This window comes from Aethalodelphis obliquidens, unplaced genomic scaffold, assembly GCF_003676395.1.
Source record: "Aethalodelphis obliquidens isolate GAN/ISIS:26980383/991018 unplaced genomic scaffold, ASM367639v1 scaffold9, whole genome shotgun sequence".
Lineage (NCBI taxonomy): Eukaryota > Metazoa > Chordata > Mammalia > Artiodactyla > Delphinidae > Aethalodelphis > Aethalodelphis obliquidens.
This window is the reverse complement of record NW_020837953.1, coordinates 30122093-30143623: the sequence shown is the minus strand read 5'-3', so window position 1 is coordinate 30143623 and position 21531 is coordinate 30122093. Positions and strand designations below refer to the sequence as shown.

General features: G+C 52.7%; 2 protein-coding genes across 18 annotated transcripts in view; one reads left to right on the top strand and one right to left on the bottom strand.

Annotated features, from left to right (window-relative positions):
• The window catches only part of EPB41 (erythrocyte membrane protein band 4.1), a 206215-nt gene extending 194727 nt beyond the window's left edge, over positions 1–11488 (top strand). For 16 of the 17 annotated variants that reach the window (XM_027109405.1, XM_027109402.1, XM_027109397.1 and 13 more), the window contains 3 exons: positions 5122–5202; positions 7998–8102; positions 8755–11488. In XM_027109405.1, coding sequence (XP_026965206.1) covers positions 5122–5202; positions 7998–8096 — 180 coding nt within the window. In that variant the 3' untranslated portion in view covers positions 8097–8102; positions 8755–11488. The remainder of the gene's footprint in view (positions 1–5121; positions 5203–7997; positions 8103–8754) is intronic. The other variant, XR_003433356.1, reaches the window with a different exon arrangement.
• TMEM200B (transmembrane protein 200B) lies at positions 11140–16050 on the bottom strand. Its single transcript, XM_027109412.1, has 2 exons — positions 15553–16050; positions 11140–13561 (listed from the first exon to the last, which is right to left on the bottom strand). Exon 2 carries the CDS (start codon positions 13539–13541, stop codon positions 12618–12620), a length of 924 nt encoding a protein of 307 aa, XP_026965213.1. The 5' UTR covers positions 13542–13561; positions 15553–16050; the 3' UTR covers positions 11140–12617.
• Between the last annotated feature and the right edge of the window lie 5481 nt (positions 16051–21531).

Sequence of the window (21531 nt, the reverse complement as noted above, 5' to 3'; positions counted from 1 at the left end):
ATCAATACTCATATCAGATAAAATAGACTTTAAAATAAAGACTGTTGCAAGAGATAAGGAAGGACACTGCATAATGATCAAGGGATCAATCCAAGAAGAAGATATAACAATTATAAATGTTTATGCACCCAACATAGGAGCACCTCAATACATAAGGCAAATGCTAACAACCAGGAAAGTGGAAATAGACAGTAACACAATAATAGTATGGGACTTTAACACCCCACTTACACCAATGGACAGATCATCCAAACAGAAAATAACTAAGGAAACACAAGCTTTAAATGATACAGTAGACCAGGTAGATTTAATTGATATTTATAGAACATTCCACCCAGAAGAGGAAGAGTACACTTTCTTCTCAAGTGCACATGGAACATTCTCCAGGATAGATCACATTGGGTCACAAATCAAGCCTTGGAAAATTTAAGAAAATTGAAATCATATCAAGTATCTTTTCTGACCACAATGCTATGAAATTGGAAATAAACTACAGAAAAAAACACTGTAAAAACCACAAATACTTGGAGGCTAAAAAATGTGTTACTAAATAACCAAGACATCACTGAAGAAATCAAAGAAGAAATAAAAAAATACATAGAAACAAATGACAATGAAAACACAGTGACCCAAAACCTATGGGATGCAGCAAAAGCAGTTCTAGGAGGGAAGTTTATAACAATTCAGTCTCACCTCAAGAAATAGAAAAATCTCAAATAAACAACCTAACCCTACACCTAAATCAATGAGAGAAAGAAGAACAAAGAAAACCCAAAGTCAGTAGAAGGAAAGAAATCATAAAGATCAGAGCAGAAGTAAATGAAATAGAAATGAAGAAAACAGTAGCAAGGATCAATAAAACTGAAAGCTGTTTCTTTGAGAAGATAAACAAAATAGATAAACCCTTAGCCAGACTCACCAAGAAAAAAAGGGAGAGGATGCAAATCAATAAAATAAGAAATGAAAAAAGGAGAAATCACAGCTGACACACCACAGAAATACAAAGGATTGTAAGAGACTACTACAAACAACTATATGCCAATAAAATTGACAACCACAAAGAAATGGACAAATTCTTAGAAAGGTACAATTTTCCAAGACTGAACCAGGAAGAATTAGAAAATATAAACAGACCTATCACAAGTAATGAAATTGAAACTGTAATTAAAAATCCTCCAACAAACGAAAGTCCAGGACCAGATGGCTTCACAGCCAAATTCTATCAAACATTTAGAGAAGAGCTAACACCGATCCTTCTCAAACTCTCCAAAAATATTGCAGAGGGAGGAACACTCCCAAATTCATTCTACGAAGCCACCACCACCCTGAAACCAAAACCAGAAAAAGATATCACAAAAAAAATTACAGACCAATATCACTGATGAACATAGATGCAAAAATCCTGAACAAAATACTAGCAAACAGAATCCAACAACATATTGAAAGGATCAGACACCATCATCAAGTGGGATTTATCCCAGGGATGCAGGAATTCTTCAGTATATGCAAATCAATCAATGTGGTACACCATATTAGCAAATTAAGGAATAAAAACCATATGATCATCTCAATAGATGCAGAAAAAGCTTTTGACAAAATTCAACATCCATTTATGATAAAAACTCTCCAGAAAATGGGCATAGAGGGAAACTACCTCAACATAATAAAGGCCATATATGACAAACCCACAGCAAACATCATACTCAATGGTGAAAAACTGAAAGCATTTCTACTAAGATCAGGAACATAAAAAAAAAAAAATCAGGGGATAAGGAGGGTGGGAGGGAGGGAGACGCAAGAGGGAAGAGATATGGGAACATATGTATATGTATAACTGATTCACTTTGTTATAAAGCAGAAACTAACACACCATTGTAAAGCAATTATACTCCAATAAAGATGTAAAAAAAAAATCAGAAATGTCTGGCATTCCTATACACTAACAAGGAAAAATCAGAAAGAGAAAATAAGGAACAATCCCATTTACCATCGCAACAAAATGAATAAAATGCCTAGGAATAAACCTACCTAAGGAGGCGAAAGACTTGTACTCAGAAAACTATAAAACACTGATAAAAGAAATCAAAGGTGACATAAACAGATGGAGAAATATACCATGTTCTTGGATTGGAAGAATCAATATTGTGAAAATGACTATACTACCCAAAGCAATCTACAGATTCAATGCAATCCCCATCAAACTACCAATGGCATTCTTCACAAAATTAGAACAAAAAACTTTACAGTTCGTATGTAGACACAAAGACCCCAAATAGCCAAAGCAATCTTGAGAAAGAAAAACAGAGCTGGAGGAATCAGGCTCCCCAACTTCAAACTAAACTGCAGAGCTACAGTAATCAAGACAGTATGGTACTGGCACAAAAACAGAAATATAGATCAATGGTACAGGATAGAAAGCCCAGAGATAAACCCACGCACATATGGTCACCTGATCTTTGACAAAGGAGGTAAGAACATACAACAGAGAAAAGACATCTCTTCAATAAGTGGTGCTGGGAAAACTGGATAGCTACATGTAAAAGAGTGAAATTAGAACACTCCCTAATACAATACACAAAAATAAACTCAAAAAACAAACAAACTCCAAATGGATTAAAGACCTAAATGTAAGACCAGACACTATAAAACTCAGAGGAAAACATAGGAAAAACACTCTTTGACATAAACCACAGCAAGATCTTTTTTGACCCACCTCCTAGAGAAATGGAAATAAAAACAAAAATAAACAAATGGGACCTAAGTAAACTTAAAAGCTTTTGCACAGCAAAGGAAACCATAAACAAGGCGAAAAGACAACCCTCAGAATAGGAGAAAATATTTGCAAATGAAACAATGGACAAAGGATTAATCTCCAAAATATACAACCAGCTCATGGAGCTCAATACAAAAAAAACCAAACAATTCAATTAAAAAAATAGGTGGAAGACCTAAATAGACATTTCACCAGAGAAGACATACAGATGGCCAAGAGGCACATGAAAAGATGCTCAACATCACTTACTATTAGAGAAATGCAAATCAAAACTACAATGAGGTATTACCTCACACTGGTCAGAATGGCCATTATCAAAAAATCTAGAAACAATAAATGCTGGAACGGGTGTGGTGAAAAGGGAACCCTCCTCCACTGTTGGTCAGAATGTAAATTGATACAACCACTATGGAGAACAGTATGGAGGTTCCTTAATAAACTAAAAAAAAGAACTACCCTATGATCCAGCAATCCCACTACTGGGCATATACCCTGAGAAAACCATAATTCAAAAAGAGACACGGGGACTTCCCTGGTGGCGCAGTGGTTAAGAATCCGCCTGCCAATGCAGAGGACATGGGTTCGAGCCCTGGTCCGGGAAGATCCCACATGTCACGGAGCAACTAAGCCCAAGCCTGCGCTCTAGAGTCCCTGAGCCACAATTACTGAACCCATGTGCCACAACTACTGAAGCCCATGTGCCTAGAGCCCGTGCTCCACAGCACAAAAGAAGCCACCACAATGAGAAGCCCACGCACCTCAACAAAGAGTAGCCCCACTCGCTGCAACTAGAGAAAGCCTGCGCGCAGCAACGAAGACCCAATGCAGCCATAAATAAATAAATAAATAAATAAGTAAATAAATAAACAAACAAAAAAACCAAAAAGAGACATGTGCCACAGTGTTCACTGAAGCACTATTTACAATAGCCAGAGCATGGAACCAACCTAAATGTCCGTCGACAGATGAATGGATAAAGAAGATATGGCACATATATACAATGGAATGTTAGCCATAAAAAGAAATGAAACTGAGTTACTTGTAGTGAGGTGGATGGACCTAGAGTCTGTCATACAGAGTGAAGTAAGTCAGAAAGCGAAAAACAAATACTGTATGCTAACACATATATATGGAATCTAAAAAAAAAAAATGGCACTGATGAACCTAGTGGCAGGGCAGGAATAAAGACATAGACATAGAGAATGGACTTGAGGATGCGGTGGGGGAGGGGAAGCTGGGGTGAAGTGAGAGTAACATCAACATATATACACTACCGAATGTAAACTAGTTAGCTAGTGGAAAGCAGCAGCATAGCACAGGGAGATCAGCTCGGTGCTTTGCGATGACCTAGAGGGGTGGGATAGGGAGTGGGGGAGGGATATGGGCATATATGTATGCATATGGCTAATTCACTTTGTTGTACAACAGAAACTAACACAGTATTGTGAAGCAATTATACTCCAATAAAGATCTATTAAGAAAAAAGTCTGTTTAAGGGCAGGTGTTGTTGGTATTATTAAGCAACCATATTTTCCAAGCCAAATATCAGAACTCCGGGTCTCACGAAGAATTTTTATGTCATGTCCAGGATCAAGGCCATGGGAACTGTAGTTTGGATGCTGAAATATTGAAATTGTTAGAATATTGTTTATGGGGGCAAGAGGGACAAAGTATCTAAAATTGGGACTACTCCCAGAAAATCAGAGACAATCCATGTTGGTGGTAGCACTAGATGAAAAAGCATTTTCTTGTAAATAAGAGATCTAGATTGCTGACCAAGCTCCATCATCAACACACAGATGGCTGGAAGCCAGTTATGTAATATGTCTAGACCATGGTTTCCTCATCTGTGAAGTAGGGAAACCTACCTACCCTGGGGGGATTATTTGAGGGTCTTTTGACATCAGTAATATGAAAATGTTTTAAAATAAAGAGCCTAATTTCAAGCTTCATGACATTTTTTTGTTCATAGTCTTCTGATTTGTTTGCCTCTTGAAAACAATCAAAATATATAGGAAAAGAGCAAAAAGGAACACCTGTTTTGTTTACTCACAGAAATTCTTCAGTGTTTGGGAGGAAGAAAAGGGTAAAAATAAATAATAGAGAATTATGACTTTCTGTTTAGCTTATTAAAGGTTTTAGCAATACTAGGGAACAGGCGTGTGCTCATTTTAGCAGGTCCAGCCAAGATTTTGAACAAGTGTGTGAGAAAGCTGCCCTATTCAGTACCCAGCAGCAGATTAAAATTTGGAGTATAGTTTTCAGACTAATTTCTTGCTGTTGTTTTGTTTTGCTGTTTGGGTTTTTCTTTCTTTCTTTCTCATATGGTCACCTCTCTTTTGTTTCAGACTGTAAAAGGTGGGATTTCAGAGACCCGGATTGAAAAGCGAATTGTGATCACAGGAGATGCCGATATTGACCATGATCAGGTGGGAATGCTGAGATCCTGGGCATGGGAGAGGTTCTGGGGAGGGATCACTGATGGACACCGAAATTGGCTTGCAAAAGATAACAGCTTACGGGGCTTCCCTGGTGGCGCAGTTGTTGAGTGTCCACCTGCCGATGCAGGGGACACGGGTTCATGCCCCGGTCCGGGAAGATCCCACATGCCGCGGAACGACTGGGCCCGTGAGCCATGGTCGCTGAGCCTGCGCGTCCGGAGCCTGTGCTCCGCAACAGGAGAGGCCACAACAGTGAGAGGCCCGCGTACCGCCAAAAAAAGAAAAAAAAAAGATAACAGCTTTATCTCCAAGGGGGCTCCTTAGCTAGCTCTTAATCGAGAAGAAGGACAAAGGGCGTCGGATCACTGAGGCCTGTGGGATGGGGGCCGTAGATTGGAGAAGCAGTGAAGTGTAATGCAAAGAACATGGGCTTTACACTCAAATCCTAGTTCTTACCATATTCTAGCCCTAACTCCCTAGGCCTCTGTTTCCTCATCTATAAGATAGCATCTTCCTTCAAGGTTGTGAGAATCAAGTGAGATACAGATGTACATTGTGGGGCATGTGGGGGGCTCCAAGTAAATAGAGCTGTTGCTGTTCAGGCGATATCATGTACCCAAACCTGTGCTGGAGACAGTAGATGATATCAAACCAACATGTAGTCTCTACCCTCAGAGGGGCGAGCTAGAAGGTTCCAGCCCCAGTGTCATGGGGCTGGAACTCAGGAGACCTGGAACTTAATTTCTGTCCTAGATCTATCACTAACTTGTTGTATGACCCTGGGCAAATCACTTCACCTCCCATATATTTTTTTTTTTGTTCTCTCCTAAAAGAGAGTAGGTTGATCTAGCTAATTTCTGGGCCCTCTGAGTGCTAAAATTCTATGCTTTTATGTTAATTAGGTGCTAATTGTGTGCTTCGAGCAATTAGCAAATAATAAGGTCAGGATTAATGTTCCCAATTCTCTGCTGGGTGAGGTTAGAACAGTAAAGCTACAGAGAAGCGGGGGTGGAAGAGACTGCATGTAAATGCTTCTGGAATCATTGACAGGAGTGCTGGAGCAATAGTTCTGTGGCCTTTATGCTGATATGCTGAGTGCCTTAAAAAGAAAAAATAGACTGAGCGGCAGTGCTGACAGTTCCCTTGGTAGCAGGGTTGAGACTTACAGCTGAGAACACCGGGCTGAGGGTCCCAGCAACAAGGCTGCAAAAAGCCCAAGTGGGAGGCCTTGCAGTCTGTTTGCCCCAGCGCAAGGGATGCTGCTGTGTTACCAGCCTGCACTCACCTACGCGGCCTGATGTGATCTGAGCCCCTGCCACGTGCTTCATCTGTGCTAGATGGCATAGGAAGGTGTTTTGGCTTTGGAGTGAGACAGACCTGGGTTGAATCCTGACTCTGCAACTTACTGGTTGTGTGTCCTTGAGCAAGTTATTTTACTTCTCTGAGCTGTGGTTTTGCCCTCTGTAAAATAAAGATTATCATAGGTTTCTTTCAGGGTTATTGGGACAAAAGGACAAGCACACTTGATAGCTCAGAGAGGTGCTCCAGTGTCCCTCAGTCTCTGAGACATGAGGGACATGTGGAAGGGCTAAGATGTGGTGCACTCTGGATCGGGAGTGGGCACTTTAAGAAGGTGCAGGCTGTCAGAGAGAGAGGGGTGTAGGCCAGAGTAACCAGAGAGGGGGCTTGGGCTGGGCCTTGAAGCATGAGCAGACTGGTTGAGCAAACAAGCTGAGAGGATGAGCAGGGGCCTGTAGAGGTAGCGGTGCCAAGAACGGCTTTCATGGAGTCAAGAGACCAAAAGAGGGATCTCCCTTCTTCCCGTCCCTCCTAGAAGTAGTCTTAACAGCCAGGGTTAACAGTCAGCTGGTCAAATCTAGCTAGAGTCCTTTTTGATGGAGGCCTGGCACTGAGAATCCCATGCCACCATCCCCCAAAGCCTGTGTTGGGCTCCTCCACCTTGGGGTGCTCTGAGCTTGAGGCTCAGCGACTTGCAGCCCAAGGGGAGTAGTCGTGTCATTGTTCTTCTTTGACTTTCCCTCTGCTCCCTTCAGCTTTTCTAAAATGATCAAAACTCCTCCAGATACTAAAATAGGGTCGTCATCCCCTCCACCTCCCTCTGAAACTAAAAAACAGTGTGGCAAAGAGGAAAGTCTGATAGACTTAAGTGAAAATCCCCATTGTGTTACTTACTAGCTGTGAAACGTTAAGCACTTTAACCACTGAACCTCGGTTTCCACGTCTAAAATATGAAATTAAGGATACTGCCTTAATTCATTGAGTTGTTGTAAAGATCAAGTAAATCATAATAAGTAATGTACTTAGGCCAGTATGTGGCATGTCATGGGCCCTCCCACTCTTTCTTCCTTTCTTGTCTCTACTTTAGCCAGAGACATCTCTTCCTTCTTGTAGCATGCTTCGCTAGTTTCCTCTCCTGTCCTGAGCTTCCCGGTTACCCTACGCTGAACACAGATTTCACTTTGTTCTTCAGACTCCCTTTCTTGAGTGAATCTTCCCAGAGCCACCAGGCTGTCAGCCCTCAAGGCCCTCCCTGAGTCCTTGGAGACAGCTCTAAGCTCTCCCTGTGTCTGTGTTTTCAGTCCAGGAGCCTCCCTAAGCAGGATAGGGTGGGTACGGCCATCGTCAGCTTGGCTTACCCATGCTGCTCTGGTTCTGTAGACAGAAAGATTGAACTTGCCAGAGAAATGGTGTCCTATGACCCCTGCCTTTTTCACCAGCCAGGCTGCTTTCTGCCTGATGGACGTTGTTTCTGTCTTTCTCAGGTCCTCGTACAGGCCATCAAGGAGGCAAAGGAGCAGCACCCAGACATGTCAGTGACCAAGGTGGTCGTCCATCAGGAAACCGAGATCTCTGAGGAGTGAGCTCAGGTATGGGCCGTGCGTGCGGAGTGGAGCCATCCCCCCAGAGGAGTCCACGCTGGGACTTGATAAACCGAAGGCAGAGGAAGGCTGAGGAGGAGGATGTGGGAGGTCATTAAGTGTCTGGCTCCAACTAAAGCAGCTAGGTCTCCTCCTGCCCTCAGCGGTGCCAGCAGTGACGGGGTGGAAGAGATACACCAAGCGTGGATGTAAATCCCACCCACCTTTTGAATCTTCACGCATCCTCCAGCTTCTCCACCTCACCTCCCCCCACTTCTCCCTGCTGCTCTACTCTCTGCTGTCACAAGTCTCCCTGAGCCTAGACCTGGGAGGGCCAGAGGAGAACAAAACCAAGAAAAGCAGCGCTAGCTGTCTGGAAATGAGGGTTTGGAGGATAGGAAAGAAAGGGCTGAAGCTCTGGGGCCAGACTAGAGAGTTGGAAGCAGGATAGCTGCTTTTGGGGAGCCAGGGTTCCAGATAAAGTCATGCCTACAAGTAGTTTACAAATAACTTGAAGAAGCCATCAATCACCAGGTAGGACGGGGCCCTGTAAAACCGCTCGGGCCCTGACTGTCACTTGTGGCCACAAGAACTTGGCACCGGGACTGGGTAGCAGTCTCCTTTGCGGGATTTTAAAACTTTGCTTCTTTCTTTCCTCTAGGAACTGTCCTACCCTCCCCCCTCCCCCGACTCCCTGCCCATCTCCCGTCCCAGAGAAAACCAGCAGAATGATAAAGAAGCTAACCTGCAATAGTCAGACTTCAGACTTTTAAAATGATTGATTCTAAACCACCAGAAAAGCAATTTCATTTTCTATTTGGAGTTTATACCAAGAAAGTCTTCTAGATATCACTGATCCTTTTGAATACATTTTTCTATATTGTGATACCAGAAATTGTTCAACTTTTCACTCTTTGGACTGTTTTTAAAGAGCCTTTTGTTTTTTTATGGGGTGGTTTGTAACCCCTTCAGACCAGCCTCTCCCCATTTATACTGGCAGGGTCCCCAGCATTCTTCGGGAAATCCTCCAATGACTCTGTCAGCTGTGCTGGGGGACAAAGCCAGCTTAATGGGGCTTCCCTGCTCCTCCCCTAGTTTATACCCTTTAGATGGCAGCAGAAACTTCATAAACCAGCCCTTTCTCAGAGCCAGTGATGTAACTTTATCAGAATGTCAGGCAGGGTGGCTGCCCTGATCCAGAGACCCCAGGAAGATGTCCCTATCCCTTTGCTGAGGGTGGTGTGGGGAGGCAGAGGCCTCTGCTAAGAATGTAGTATTGTTTTCCTTCCTCTCTCCTGTTCTTTCTTTTTGGAGCTTCTTTAGATCAAAGACATAAGAAGTTGCTTCAGATATATCTGATACTGTGAATGTTTGAACATATCCGTGGCCTTCACCTTCCTGCCCTCCCTCCCCTTTTACCTCATCAGAAGCAGTGGCTCTGCTAAGTGCTCCCCCCACCTCCCATCTCAGGAGAGACCAAAACTCACAGAAAAATAGGCACTTTGGGCCAAAAGCACTAACCGCACATTTTTAGTGGTGATTTGGACAAAGAAAGTTGATGAGACTTTTTTAAAGGTTTTCTAGTTCTGGGAATGTGCACTTCACACAGGGGAGTGGTGGAGTTTACCTCAGTTGGATCCTGCGAAGAAGTATTTCCAGGAGAACATCCCTGAGCCTCTCTCTTTAATCCTGGGGTGAGAGAGGATGTGACTGAGAGAGGAGGCGATCGTGGTCCAGACCGGCCCCTGCCTGCAGAGACCCTTCTGGAGCGTGGGAATTGGCTTTTAGGGGCCACGCTCCCCACAAAACCCCACTTGACAAGGGGTACAAACACCAGCTCCACTCATCCCCACTTGCCATCTGAGGTCTGTCAGGTTTTGTGGCTTGATGTTTGTGGTGGGTTTGGGTTTAATTTGTTGTTGTTTTTGAAAATGAGGACTGATGTCCCCAATCCCACTATTCCTGGTAAAGATTAGGGGACATTTTTATTCAGTAGGGCCTCTCTGATCTTCCAGCTTGCTTCCCACAAACAGATCTACCTACAAGTTCTTAGAATCCTGATTCTAGGACAGAAAGTGAGCTTCCTGAGGTGGACAGCGGGTCCCAGTCAGCAGTGGCTGGGGGCTCCAGGGCGGTGAGCAGGAGAGAAGTCTACAGCCTCTGCTCCCAGCCCGCAGCACGTCTCCGGAGTCTCTGCTGGCTGACCTTTGTTTAGACAACTCAGTTGGTTTGAACTGTTTTCACGAGTGTGCGTTTTTCTCTTAGTACTTACTTGAGACTGTTACTAACCAACAGGTAGCTCTCTCTGGGCAGGGACAGGAAGAGCTCAGGTGGGATATGTGACAGGCTTCGGGGGGAAGGAGAGTGCCCTGTCTCAGGGACAGACAGCCTGGGGCATACGGTCTGGAGCGATGGGGCTTTTCCAGGCCTTGCCCAAGCCCGAGCTTTGTTGCCCAGAGCGGTGGTGAGGTTGGAAATCCAGCTCACATCATATAGGCATGCGATGTGAACTCACTTGCCAATGGCCAGCTGTCCTGCTGGAAGAGCTGCCGGAGCTTGCAGAGCTGCAACCTGTGGCATGAAGATGGGGAAAGGAAGAGGGCACAGCGTGCATGTCAGGAACCTGGCACACTGAGTATTCTGTGCCATCCAGGTCAGTGTGGCCACTTTCACTGCCTAGGACCACAAATCAGGGGCCTGAACTTCCCCTCAATCTGTCACCAACTCACTTCACCCTGCTTCCTTGTCTATAAGTCGGACCAGAAGATCTCCAATGCCCTTCTGGCGCTGAGAAGCCATGATTCGGACAAGCCAACACGAGGGGTGTCCTTCCAAGCCTCTTTCCTTTTCCTCCCTCTCTGGTTACAGAACTTGGGGTTTGGCAATTGTTTGGATCTTTTTTTTTTCTTTCTGCCACTGTGTGTGTGCGTGTGTGTGAAGAAAAACAGACTGTCCAAGTGGAAATGGTGAAGAGGGGAGAAGAGTTCATTTCCAGTGTCAACAACTTGGCAGTTTTCCTAAAGTGACTCAGACACAGCACAGGAACAACTCTCACTGCAATTTTATTTTTATCTCACTTCAGCAACAAAGATTTCTTCCAAGCCACATGAGGTCTCTGCCACCCACCTACCCAACCCACCCACAAAGCAGGACCTGAATTTATCCGCTGAGGGCCCACAGAGCCTGGCTGCAGGGACCTGTCAGGGCCTCTGCCCGCCCCCAGCCCCCCACCGTGTGTTGCGGGGCAGCTGAGGGTGAGGAAGCAAACAGTCCACCTCGGGAAATGGAGCCAGGGCTATGGCCTGACCAACACCAAGGAAGGCTCGTGGGAAATACCTGTCCAGGATCTTAGCCCCAGGCTGGTTGGTTTTACAGATCTCTCTCAAATGTTTTATTTTGGTGACAAAAATGAAGGAGCTTTGTAAATTAAAAAAAAAAAATTATGAATCATATCAAGTAGTTGTTTACATTTCTTGACAAAATAGGAACTATGCCAGCCGAATCAAATTGGCAAAATCCTTAGATTAAATAGGCAATAATTAGGTCTGCCGTTTTGGCCTTTTGTAGTTAGAGAAGTGGTGGTAGTGTTTAGATACTGTTTGGTCTTGCTTCTTCTTGTATTGCATTTTTCAATAAACTTAAAAAAAAAAAGGACTCTGTGAAGATTGATCAACTTTTAAAGTTCTCTTCTCTTACCGGCAACTTGGGAAAAATTAAACGTGCGACAGGAAGACCCAAATCCAAGCCATTTTCTAAAGGTGTCCACATTGACCAAAATGCAGTTTCAACATATAAAAGGATTTCTGGGAACCGGCATATGCTTTTTGCCAACTGGAGGGAAATTTTGTGGCACAGGCCACGACAAAGGAGAGAAAGGGGGCTTCTCAGACCTCTTTAAGGGAGGGGCCAGACCCTCAGTATGAAGGCACTGGCAGTAGTGTAGCCCTCGTGGGATATACCCTGCATGGCTGAGGGGGGGAGGGCTTGACGTGGTAGGAATTAAAGGCTCAGTCTCCATCCCAGATGGCGGTGGAACATCTCAGCTCCACCCCATTGCCTGTCTTCCCAGAGGCGCAAACCCTATCACTAGTGCCACCTTGGAGGGAGCCTGTCCCAGCCTGTAACATCACAACCTACCTTCCAAGTCTTAGGGTCCTTGCCCACCACTTTGGGTTTGCCAAGACACCAGATACATCTCCCAATCACCCTGGCCTGGACCTCCAGTCCCCTCAGGTACCTGTCCAGGGCTAAGGCCACTTTTGGAGGCTGAAGGAATTCCTAAGGCTGAGTCATGCTGGTCTCCAGATTCCACGTTAAAACACATTCTCTCCGGCTTTTTGAACCCTTGTGCAGCTGGCATTTCTCTGCTGACATGCAAGTCAGGATGCCTTAGCAGCTGCTGGGGCCAGAGCATCCGTCCCCAGTCTGGGATGTGACTGAAGCATCTACTAGACATTGGGACTCCCATCCTAGTCCGGTACCATGGTCCATGCTGCAGCCTCATAGCAGGCTGTCCCCTGCTCCTCAGACCCGGGCCCCCAAGTCCCCTCCTCCTCCCAACTTGGCGTAACCCCCCAGACTAAGGCGGTCCAGCCGTGGCCAGCTTCGGTGAGCACAGTCCCGAGCTGCTGGGGCCCTAAGCAGGAGCTCCCCAAGGCCCAGATCCAGAGACTTGGAATGTTCAATGCAGGAACCAGAGGGCTGCACGGTGATAATCACATGGCCAGTCTGGGTCCGTGGACCCCAGGGTGGGTGCAGCCCTGGGCCCTTCAGCGGGTAACTGTTGAGCAGGGCAGGTAACCCCAAGCGAGGATTAGCAGGCTCTGAACGCAGACTCCGCACTGATGGGACTGGTGAGGTACCCCGACACGGGGACAGGTCCCAGCTTTCTGGCTCCACGCAGCCTATGGCTCGGGGAGTCCTGGGGCCGGGGCTGGGGAGGAGAGCGCAGTCCCAGCCCGGGCCGTCCGGGGGTCGGAGCGCCTGAGCCCGCAGCACCCCCTGACGAAGCCGTCGAGTCTCCAAGTCTCGGTTCTCGTAGAGCAGCGTGTTGGCGCAGATGAACACGAACAGGCCTACGCCCATGACCACGGGCCCAAGGAGTCGCAGCCGCTCGTGCGGGCCGTGGGCCCGGCCGGCGCCCCGACCCTCGCGCCGCAGCTCGCTCAGGGGGGGCGCGCTGGCGTTTGCAGCCCGGGGTCCCGGGACCCCGGCGCGGTGCGGCCAGTAGCCGGCCACTGCGATGCCCATGCCCACCAGGACCACGAGCGCCCCCAGCGCCGCGAACGCCCCCGACGGCGATCGCAGCCGCAGCCGCGCCCGCACCCGCAGGGGCTCGGGCGGGGAGCGCGGGCGCCGGCGGCGGCCCAGGCGGCGGCCCAGGCGGGAGACGCGGCCCTCGGGGCTCCTCCGCACCTCCCCGCAGTCTCCGGGGCTCCCAGCCGTCATCTCTCAGTCGTCTTGGCGCTCTGCAGAGAGAAGGTGGGAGGCAGGGACTGAACCGACGGGCCTACGGTCGGAGCGCCAGGTCGGGGGCCCACATCCGGGAGGGAAGATGGGGCTGCCTGGCCCAGGACGCTTGGAGATCCCTGGCGGCCACCCCCGGATTTTCCCGGGCTGCGAGGCGGGGAGCCGCCCCCGCTCGGGTTTTCCGCAGCGGAGCTCCGAGCCAGGGACGCGCGGCAGAAGCCAGAGTTGGCCGGGCCCGCGGGCGGAGACCAGGGAGGGGGTCGCGGGCTGCTCCTTGGCGCATCCTTGGCTGCGGGGCTCCGGCCGCCTGCGCCCTCTTGGCCAGCTTGCGGGTCCCGGGCCTCGGGAGGTGTGGGGCCCCCGGCAGCGGAGTCTCCAGGGTAAGTGCCGCCCGAGCTCGAGCTCACCCCCGCAGGTGGCTGCACCGTAGTAAAGGAGGGAGGGGGCACTCAGCCGCCCGGGTCCGCTGGGGTCGCTCGCGGGCCCCACCTCCCCTCTGCTGCGCTTCAAGTACCGCAGGGAAGGAAGGAGTGGGTGTCGCGGCCTCCAGCCTCTTCCTGCCCGCCTCCTCCTTCCAGACCTCCTCAGTCAGCACTGAAGCTGCATGCAGCAAGAGAGACTTGAGCTAGACTCCGAGAAGACCGCTCTGACCAAAACAAGTGGCAGATTTGGCCCAGGATTTCTTTAAACTCCGCGAAGAAGAGGCCGCCCCCTCCTCCAGCGGCCGGGCTAACGCCAGGGCAGGAAGCAGGGGGCTGCGGGTGCCGGGCGCCGGACCTTGCCAAGTGAGCTCCCCTCCTGTCTCTCCTGTCAGCCCGGGCAACGCTGTTCCCCCAGGATGCAGCGTTTCCAATTCGGGCTCCTCGGGATGAAACATCCCCCTTTCCAGCCGCCTGGCCTCCTTTCCGGCCTCCACCGCCCGAGGCCTCAGTGGCCCGCGTCCCGGCCGGAGCAGCACCGCCCTTGCACCTCTGGCTGCCGCAGGGTCTGGGCCGCCCGGCTTAAGCCCCTCCCGGCTGCTGGTGCGGCCTGGCCTGCGACCTGAGGAGTGAATCCAGGCCGGGCAGGAGTCGCGGGGCTGCGTGTGGTGTGGCCCCCACGGAAGGGAGGATGTGGGAGGAAACCGTGCCCCGGCCGGGGCGCTCCGGCCTTAGGAGAGGAGGGTTGGCACCTCGCTGTCCAGTGGTGCATCCTCACTGCCCCAGTCTGGTTTCTCCACAGCTGCAACGTTGGAACCCATAGTCGAGGCCCCAGGAAGGAGGCCTTGTTATCCTACTCACTCCCCATTCGCACCCCCGAAGCTCAAAGCAGGACACCCCATCCCTGCCTCCGACAGGAGCGCTGAAGGCCCAGGGCCTAGCATAGAGCCCCGGCGTCTTCCGCGTCCAAAGCCTGGTGTTCACAGAGGGAAACTGCGGCCCGGAGAGGCGGAGGGGCCTGCCAGGGTCATAGGCCACACAGGACGGGGGCTCTACTAGGACCCAACGCTGGTCACTTCTCTGCTCAGACCCGGGAGCGTCCTGGGAGGAGGCGAGCCCCGTTCCCCACCCCGGTCTCTGAGTGTGGAGCCCTTTCCCCAGCCCCAAACTGGAGAAATGACCACCCCGCCCCAGGCCAGAGCTGGCGCTCCGGCCCCAGCTCCGGAAAGGTCACCCCTGAGCCACCGCGGGTCCTGGCGGGAAGGGAAGCGGAGGCTTGCAGAGAGATGGGGACATGCTCAGAGACCCTGAGACTCTGGAGGGCGTGGGTCGACGCTGGGGACCCCTGAGAGGCAGAAACTTGGAGACACAATCCGAAGGTCCCATGTCTCGGGAAGTTGCTCGGGGCTGGATCCCGGACACTCCGGGGTCCCGCCTCCCCGCGCGTCCACACTCCGGGGAAAGGGGGAACCGGGCTCCCGACCCCCCACTCAGCGCCCATCTGGAGGGAGAGGCTAAACAAAAAGTTGGGGAAAGTGGGGGACGAACCCCAGGCTCCTAGTTTTGCTCACCTGCCGCCTCCGCACCCGGCTGGGTCCGGGTCCGAGTCCGCGCGCCGCGGCTCGCGGCACTGCCGCGGTCTCCTAGGAATCCCGGCCCCCGGCCCCGCCCCCTGGCCCGGCCCCGCCTAGCGCTGCCCTGGCCCCGCCCTCCTGGAGCCCCAGGGACAGTCTGGCCGGGGCCCGGCCAGGCCCCACGGCTGGAAGGAGGCAGCGACTCAAGTCTGAGGCTCGCAGGTAAGCGCTGTGTGCGCGCCCGGTGACTCGGAGGATCCGGGGGCTCGAGTCCCCCGCTAACGTCGTTCAGAAGGCCTGGGAGGGCGCCCTCTTCCCACGTGCGGAAACTGAGACCCAGCCCCACAGCCTGAGCGAGCAGACAGGATTCGAAGCCCGCACGCCCTCCCCCGTCTCGCAGAGTCCCTCCTTCCAGTCGCCCCGGAGAGGAATCTGGGGGCATCTGAGAGGAATCTGGGGGCATCTGAGAGCCTACAGATGCCCAGCGCCGTCCGGGGAGCTTCCGGGAGGAGGTGGCCGGAGTTCCTGCTCCGCTCGACCCTACTATCTGAACCTTCCTCTGTCTGAACCTCACTGCCTTCACCTGTAAAATGGGCATAATGGTGTCTGCCTCGCCAGATGCTGAGAGGTGAAAATCCGGCGTTGAGGGCTGGGCGCACAATACGGGCGCAGCCCGGGGTAAGCCCACGAGCGCTTAATGAAGAGTAATCACGTGGGGGGGAGGGTAACTAGAGATGAACCAGGTTCTCAGAGTTGATTGAATCGAATGGAGTGTCGCGGGTCCTGCCGGTCTCCCTAACCTCCCCGAAGATCTGCCCAAGCTGGAATGGGGAGGCGGTGCTCGTCCCAAATCATAAGGAGGGTTCGGAGGTCCGCGGCTCCCCCTGCGGACCGGCCCGAAGGGGGTAGCGCAGCTTTCGTGCCCCGCCCGCCCCCAGAGGCAGGAATGTGGAGCGGAGCCAGGGGGGTCGGCCGGCGGCCCAGTTTCCATGATGCGGGGGGCGGAGGAGGAGGAGGAGGGGTGGTGCGGGCAGATTGCCAGCCTCAGCGCCGGCCCCCCCTCACTCCCGCAGCCCAGCCGGGCCCCTCGGGAGGAATTTCCGGCCTGGGATTCATTATAACCCGCCCCTCCCCCCGGCCGCGGAGACCCCCCGGCACGCGGGGCGCTAGCGAAGGGGGATGGGCGGTAATGAGACCCTGCTGTGCGCCCGGGGCGGGGAGGGGGAACTCGAGGAAGTCGCCGGCCTGGGCCACCCAACCCCGCTGCGCGTGGCAGAGTCAGGTCCCGGAGCCACACTGCACAGCTGAGCCTCGAACCCAGGCTCCGGCCCTGTGGCTCGGCGGAGGAGACCAGGGGTGGCATCAGCGACCCCGGGAGCCCCTCTGCCAGCTCCCGGCGACCGGACATCCTCCGGAGCGACCGAGGCCAACGCTGGGGGCGGGGCCTCCGGTGGGCCGACCGCGAGGATGCCAGGGTCCCCGAGGAGGCCACAGTGGGTGGGGTCGAGCCTCGGCGCCCGGGGCCTCATCCCTGCGGGTCCGAGAGCGAGGCCGCGGTCGCCTTCCTGCCGCCCGCGCGGCACGCAGGGCTCCTGCGGCCTGAGCTCGCGTCCGGGCTGTTGCCTGGGCTCCACTGAGGCAGCGGCCTCCTTTCTGCCTCCTCCCACTTCTTGCCTCCGCTGTTTCCTTTTCTGGAGACCCCTTCCTTCCTCGCTCTGCACTTGGTCTACTCCTCACACACTGACCCCACCTCCGCCCTCTCAGCATTTCCCCAGCACCCCACCCGACACCGCTGCCCCTCCCCGCTCACTGCTCTTCCTGGGAAACACCAACGCTAGAGGCCAAAGCCCGACGGTCTCCCGATCCTTGTCCCCCTACTCCACCTGCCCTGGCATTTACCACTTGCTGCTCCCGCCTGCCCCTCCCGGCTTTCCCCGTCCTCAGCGCTCTGCCCCCCCCAGTGCTGGGGTTTCTTCCATCCTGGGCCACGAGGCGCGGCGCGCTTCCAGCAACCAGCCATATCCCTGGGCCCCGTGATCAGCCCCATTGCTGCGCCTTCCGTTCCCCCCACTTTGTGAACGGCCCCACCCCCACCCTAAGGCCAACTACACCGGGGGTCACCTTAGGCTCCTTCCTCTCCTCGTTCTGTCAAATCCATCGAGTCCGGTGGACCCTGCTCTTGGGATCTCACATTAGCCGCTTTCTCCCGCCCCAGGGCCCCTGTCCCTCTGCAGGCCCTCCTCGCCGTTCCACAGGGAGGCACCAAGCATCCTTCTACACGGAATCTGAACCCATCACTCACTCCCTGCTTCAATCCATCAGTGGCTCCCCAGTGTTGTCCAAGTGGAGTTTAAATCCCTTCTTACCTCCACTAACTGGCCCTGGTCCTCTCACACTCCTGCCTCCTGGGTAGCTGAGCTGCTTTCCATCCCCCAATCCTCTGTGTTCTGGCCTCTGCCCTTGGCACCTGCCTTGCCTCCTGTAACGAGCATCTACTCCCCTGCTCATCCCCTTGGCTCCTACTCACCCTTCAGACCTGCCCTGGGCTTTCTCTAGGCCCCCAGACCAGCCCCTCCTCTAGCTTTCCATCACACCCCACACACACACGAGCCTCCCCGCACACGAGCCCCCCCGCAGCAGCACTGTGCACAGGTGAACTGAACTCAGTGTTTGGGATCTGAGTCTGTTTCCTGCCTGTGTTCCCTATGGCCATGAACTCTGAAGGGCAGGACTCGGCGTGTCTTGCTCACCCCTGGAGCCCTTTGCCCAGCTCAGTGCCTGCCCACAACTGGCCCACAACCGGCCTTTGACTCCCCCACCCCTGGAGCCCCTCCTAATTCCCACCCCTGGAGCCCCGGCTCTGGCAGCAGGAGGTAAAGAGGACTTTTCCCATCTGTAGAAGAGCAGGGAGTGATACTCCCAGTGTTGTTTTCAAGCTTAGAGTATCCATGGTCAGCATCCGGCACAAAGTGGATGTGCACTGAACAGCCACTCCCTCCTCTGACCATGGGTATCAGGCCCACAGGGCAGTGTTTGGGGGCTGTAGAAACCTTCCCTGGTCATTTGGGGTGATCGGGGAGAGAAGGGTCCCCCTTCCTAGTCATAACCCCTTTTAATTCTCTTGAGGGCTCTGGGAGGTCAATGTTATGCCCAGTTTACAGATGAGGCTCAGAGAGGTAAAGAGACCTGAACACCGACACACAGCCAGACTGATTAGTGCCCCCTGATCCTCCACGGAGGGACGTCCTCTGGTGGTTTGGCCCTGTGGATGTGCAGGTGTGTAGACAGCCAGTGTCTCAATATTGGGACACTGATCCCTTCCTGAATGTGCTCTGGCCTCTGTGTGACCTGGACCCCTTCACTTCTGAACCAGGAGGGGCCTGGACGAGCTGTCCCCTAGGGACCAGGGTGGTCAGCATGCTGCCCGGAAGCTTCTCTGTGAAGGCAGGGAACCAGACACAGTGACCCTGAGGTCCCTGCCTAACTGAGGCTCCATGTCCTTTCCAGAAGCCACTACAGGGAGGGAGCAGCTGTCACCTTCGGCATGTCACAGCCCCACCCTGGGGCCATAGATCAGCAGGACCTGGGAATCCATTTTCTCTCATCTTCACTTTAGGAACAGCCAAGCTGGCTGGGGCTGGGCTGCCCTGGATTTCCTGCCCAAGCCCCAGGGGTTTCTAAAACCATCATAGCCCTGTGCCAGCGTGGCTCCCCTGCAGCAGGACCTCAGTAAGAATTCAGAACCCGGGCTCAGAGGCGAGAGCCTGGCTCTGGGCCCCAGGTTTGGCTATGCTGCTCAGTCCTTTGCTGGGTGCCCTTGGCCACATCACAGCACTCCTGCACAGCCCCTGCCTCTGTAACACGTCCTTCTCAGGAAGGGTTGATGTGCCAGTTCAGTGAGAACCGATGGGCAGGTAGAATCCAGAAGCCCGGTGCTGATGCCCCATTTTACACGGATGGAAACCAATGGCCCGAGAGGGGCGGTACCTCGACCAGGGTGACCCAGCTGGTAAATGGCAGAGCTGGGCTTCGAGCCCCACAGTCACAGGTCCCACTGGGGCTCAGGCCCTCAGAGGATTCTGGGATACAAACCCCAAGTCCATCTCCTCTAACCCATGGAAGCTCTCAGCTGGGCAACTGGGCTTCTCACTGTGTGTCTCTGGGCCACTAAGGGAGAATGAGCTCCCCGTCTCCACTGCCCTCTGCAGCCCAGAGAAGAGTCTGGGTGACACTTGGAGGGCAGGGAGCTGAGACCCTCCTGGGGACAGAGCGAAGCCAGCCTCTCACCTGAGCCCTTAGGCAGAGGGATAACAGCAGGAATGTCACCATCACGCCGAGCTCCCCCTGGCTACCAGGCCCTTTATACCCGTTACCTTCATAAGTGTGCAAGGCAGCCGCGAGAGTGAGGCGCCACTATCACCCCATGTCACACGTACAGAGACAGGTTCAGTGAGGTCCAGGCTTGCCTCTGGTCACACAGCTGGTCAATGGCAGAGCCGGGGATGGAACCGGGTTTTAACCACAATGCTACACAACCTCCCACTAGCCCTGTGACTGCAGCCAAGTCAGTTCACCTCTTTATGGCTCTTGTTTCCTCCTCTACAAAATGGGGACAATGGTAGCAACAGCTCCAAAGGGCTGTAATGAGGATGGAGCCCCATGCTAGGGTTTTTCTGGCCTTTAGCTGGTTCTTGCACCTATAAAATGTGAAGCTGAGGCTAGCGATTGTATCTCTTTAGCACCTCCTCTGGGCTGGCTGTTGGGGACCAGAGAGGACTCAGCCCTGGCCTCATCCAGATGCTTCAGGGGTTGGGGTAAACAGACCATCCACCAAAAGCTGAGGAAGCAGCAGCTGATTCCATGTGGGGTGGGGGGCAGGCAGCAGGGAGTATTGGACAAGGGAGTATTCCCGCTGGGTCTCAGGGTCAGGGTGGTGTTCCAGGCTGCAGAGCGGGAAGATATTCCAGGCAGCATGCAGACAACCTGGAGGAGTGGACAGGGGGTCAGGCGCTAGAGGGGGAGCGGGGGATGGGATGAAAGGGGGTCAGGGCCAGACTGCAGAGCATCTCAAACACAAGACTCAGGATGTAGGGCTCAACCCCCTGGCACTGCGAGCCATGGGAGGTTTTAAAGCAGAGGAGTGGCTTGACCTGTATATTCCTGGGAAGGACTTTACAAACCGTCAGTATGGGACCTAGAATTGTTTCTCCGAGAGCACAGAAGAGCAGTGGCATGATGTGGAGCTCGAGGCTGACCCAAGAGCAGGTGTAGGGTTGGGAAACTTACCACCTACAGAGGGAGATGAGGCCTGTGGCAGCCATGGGAAAAAGGATCTCTAAACAGCAGTCCCCTACCTCCCAGGTCCTATGGCTCTGTCTCCGAAGCCAGCTGCTTTGGCCGCCTCCCACCCTGACCCCTCCCAGTTCCCTTGCTTTATCCCTGCGTAGTCCCCTGGGGCCCTCCTCACCTCTTTCAGAGACAGGAGTGAAGGAAGATAGAGAAGGAAGTGATTTAGAGCAGAGCCCAGACCCAGAGCACATGGCCACACTCAGCTCTAAGGGAGGCTGGGAAGTGGATATTGGGAGACAGCTAGGAGTTCTTGCCACAGGAGCAGCAGGGACGTGGCACCTCCATTTGGTGACAAATCACACTGGTAGTGGGGGCAGGGAGCAGAGGCTGGCCCCTCTGGAGCCTGGGATTCAAGGCGAGACTCCTGCAGGGCAGCCCCTTGGTCAGGGGAGCCTGGGGGTTGGCAGCACGCCCAGCCAGCCATCCTCCCACCCTTTGTGCCAAGAAGAGCCAGGGACCAGTGGGGACTCTGTCTGTGCATACGTATCAGTCACCCCAGTCCTGCAGACAGCAGCTCTTCAGGCTCTCAGATCATATGGTCCAGTTTCTCCCACCCCTGCACTGCAACCCTGGACTGGTGCCAGTTCTGTCTGCAACATGGGGTCAAGTGCCAGAATCCAGAGATCT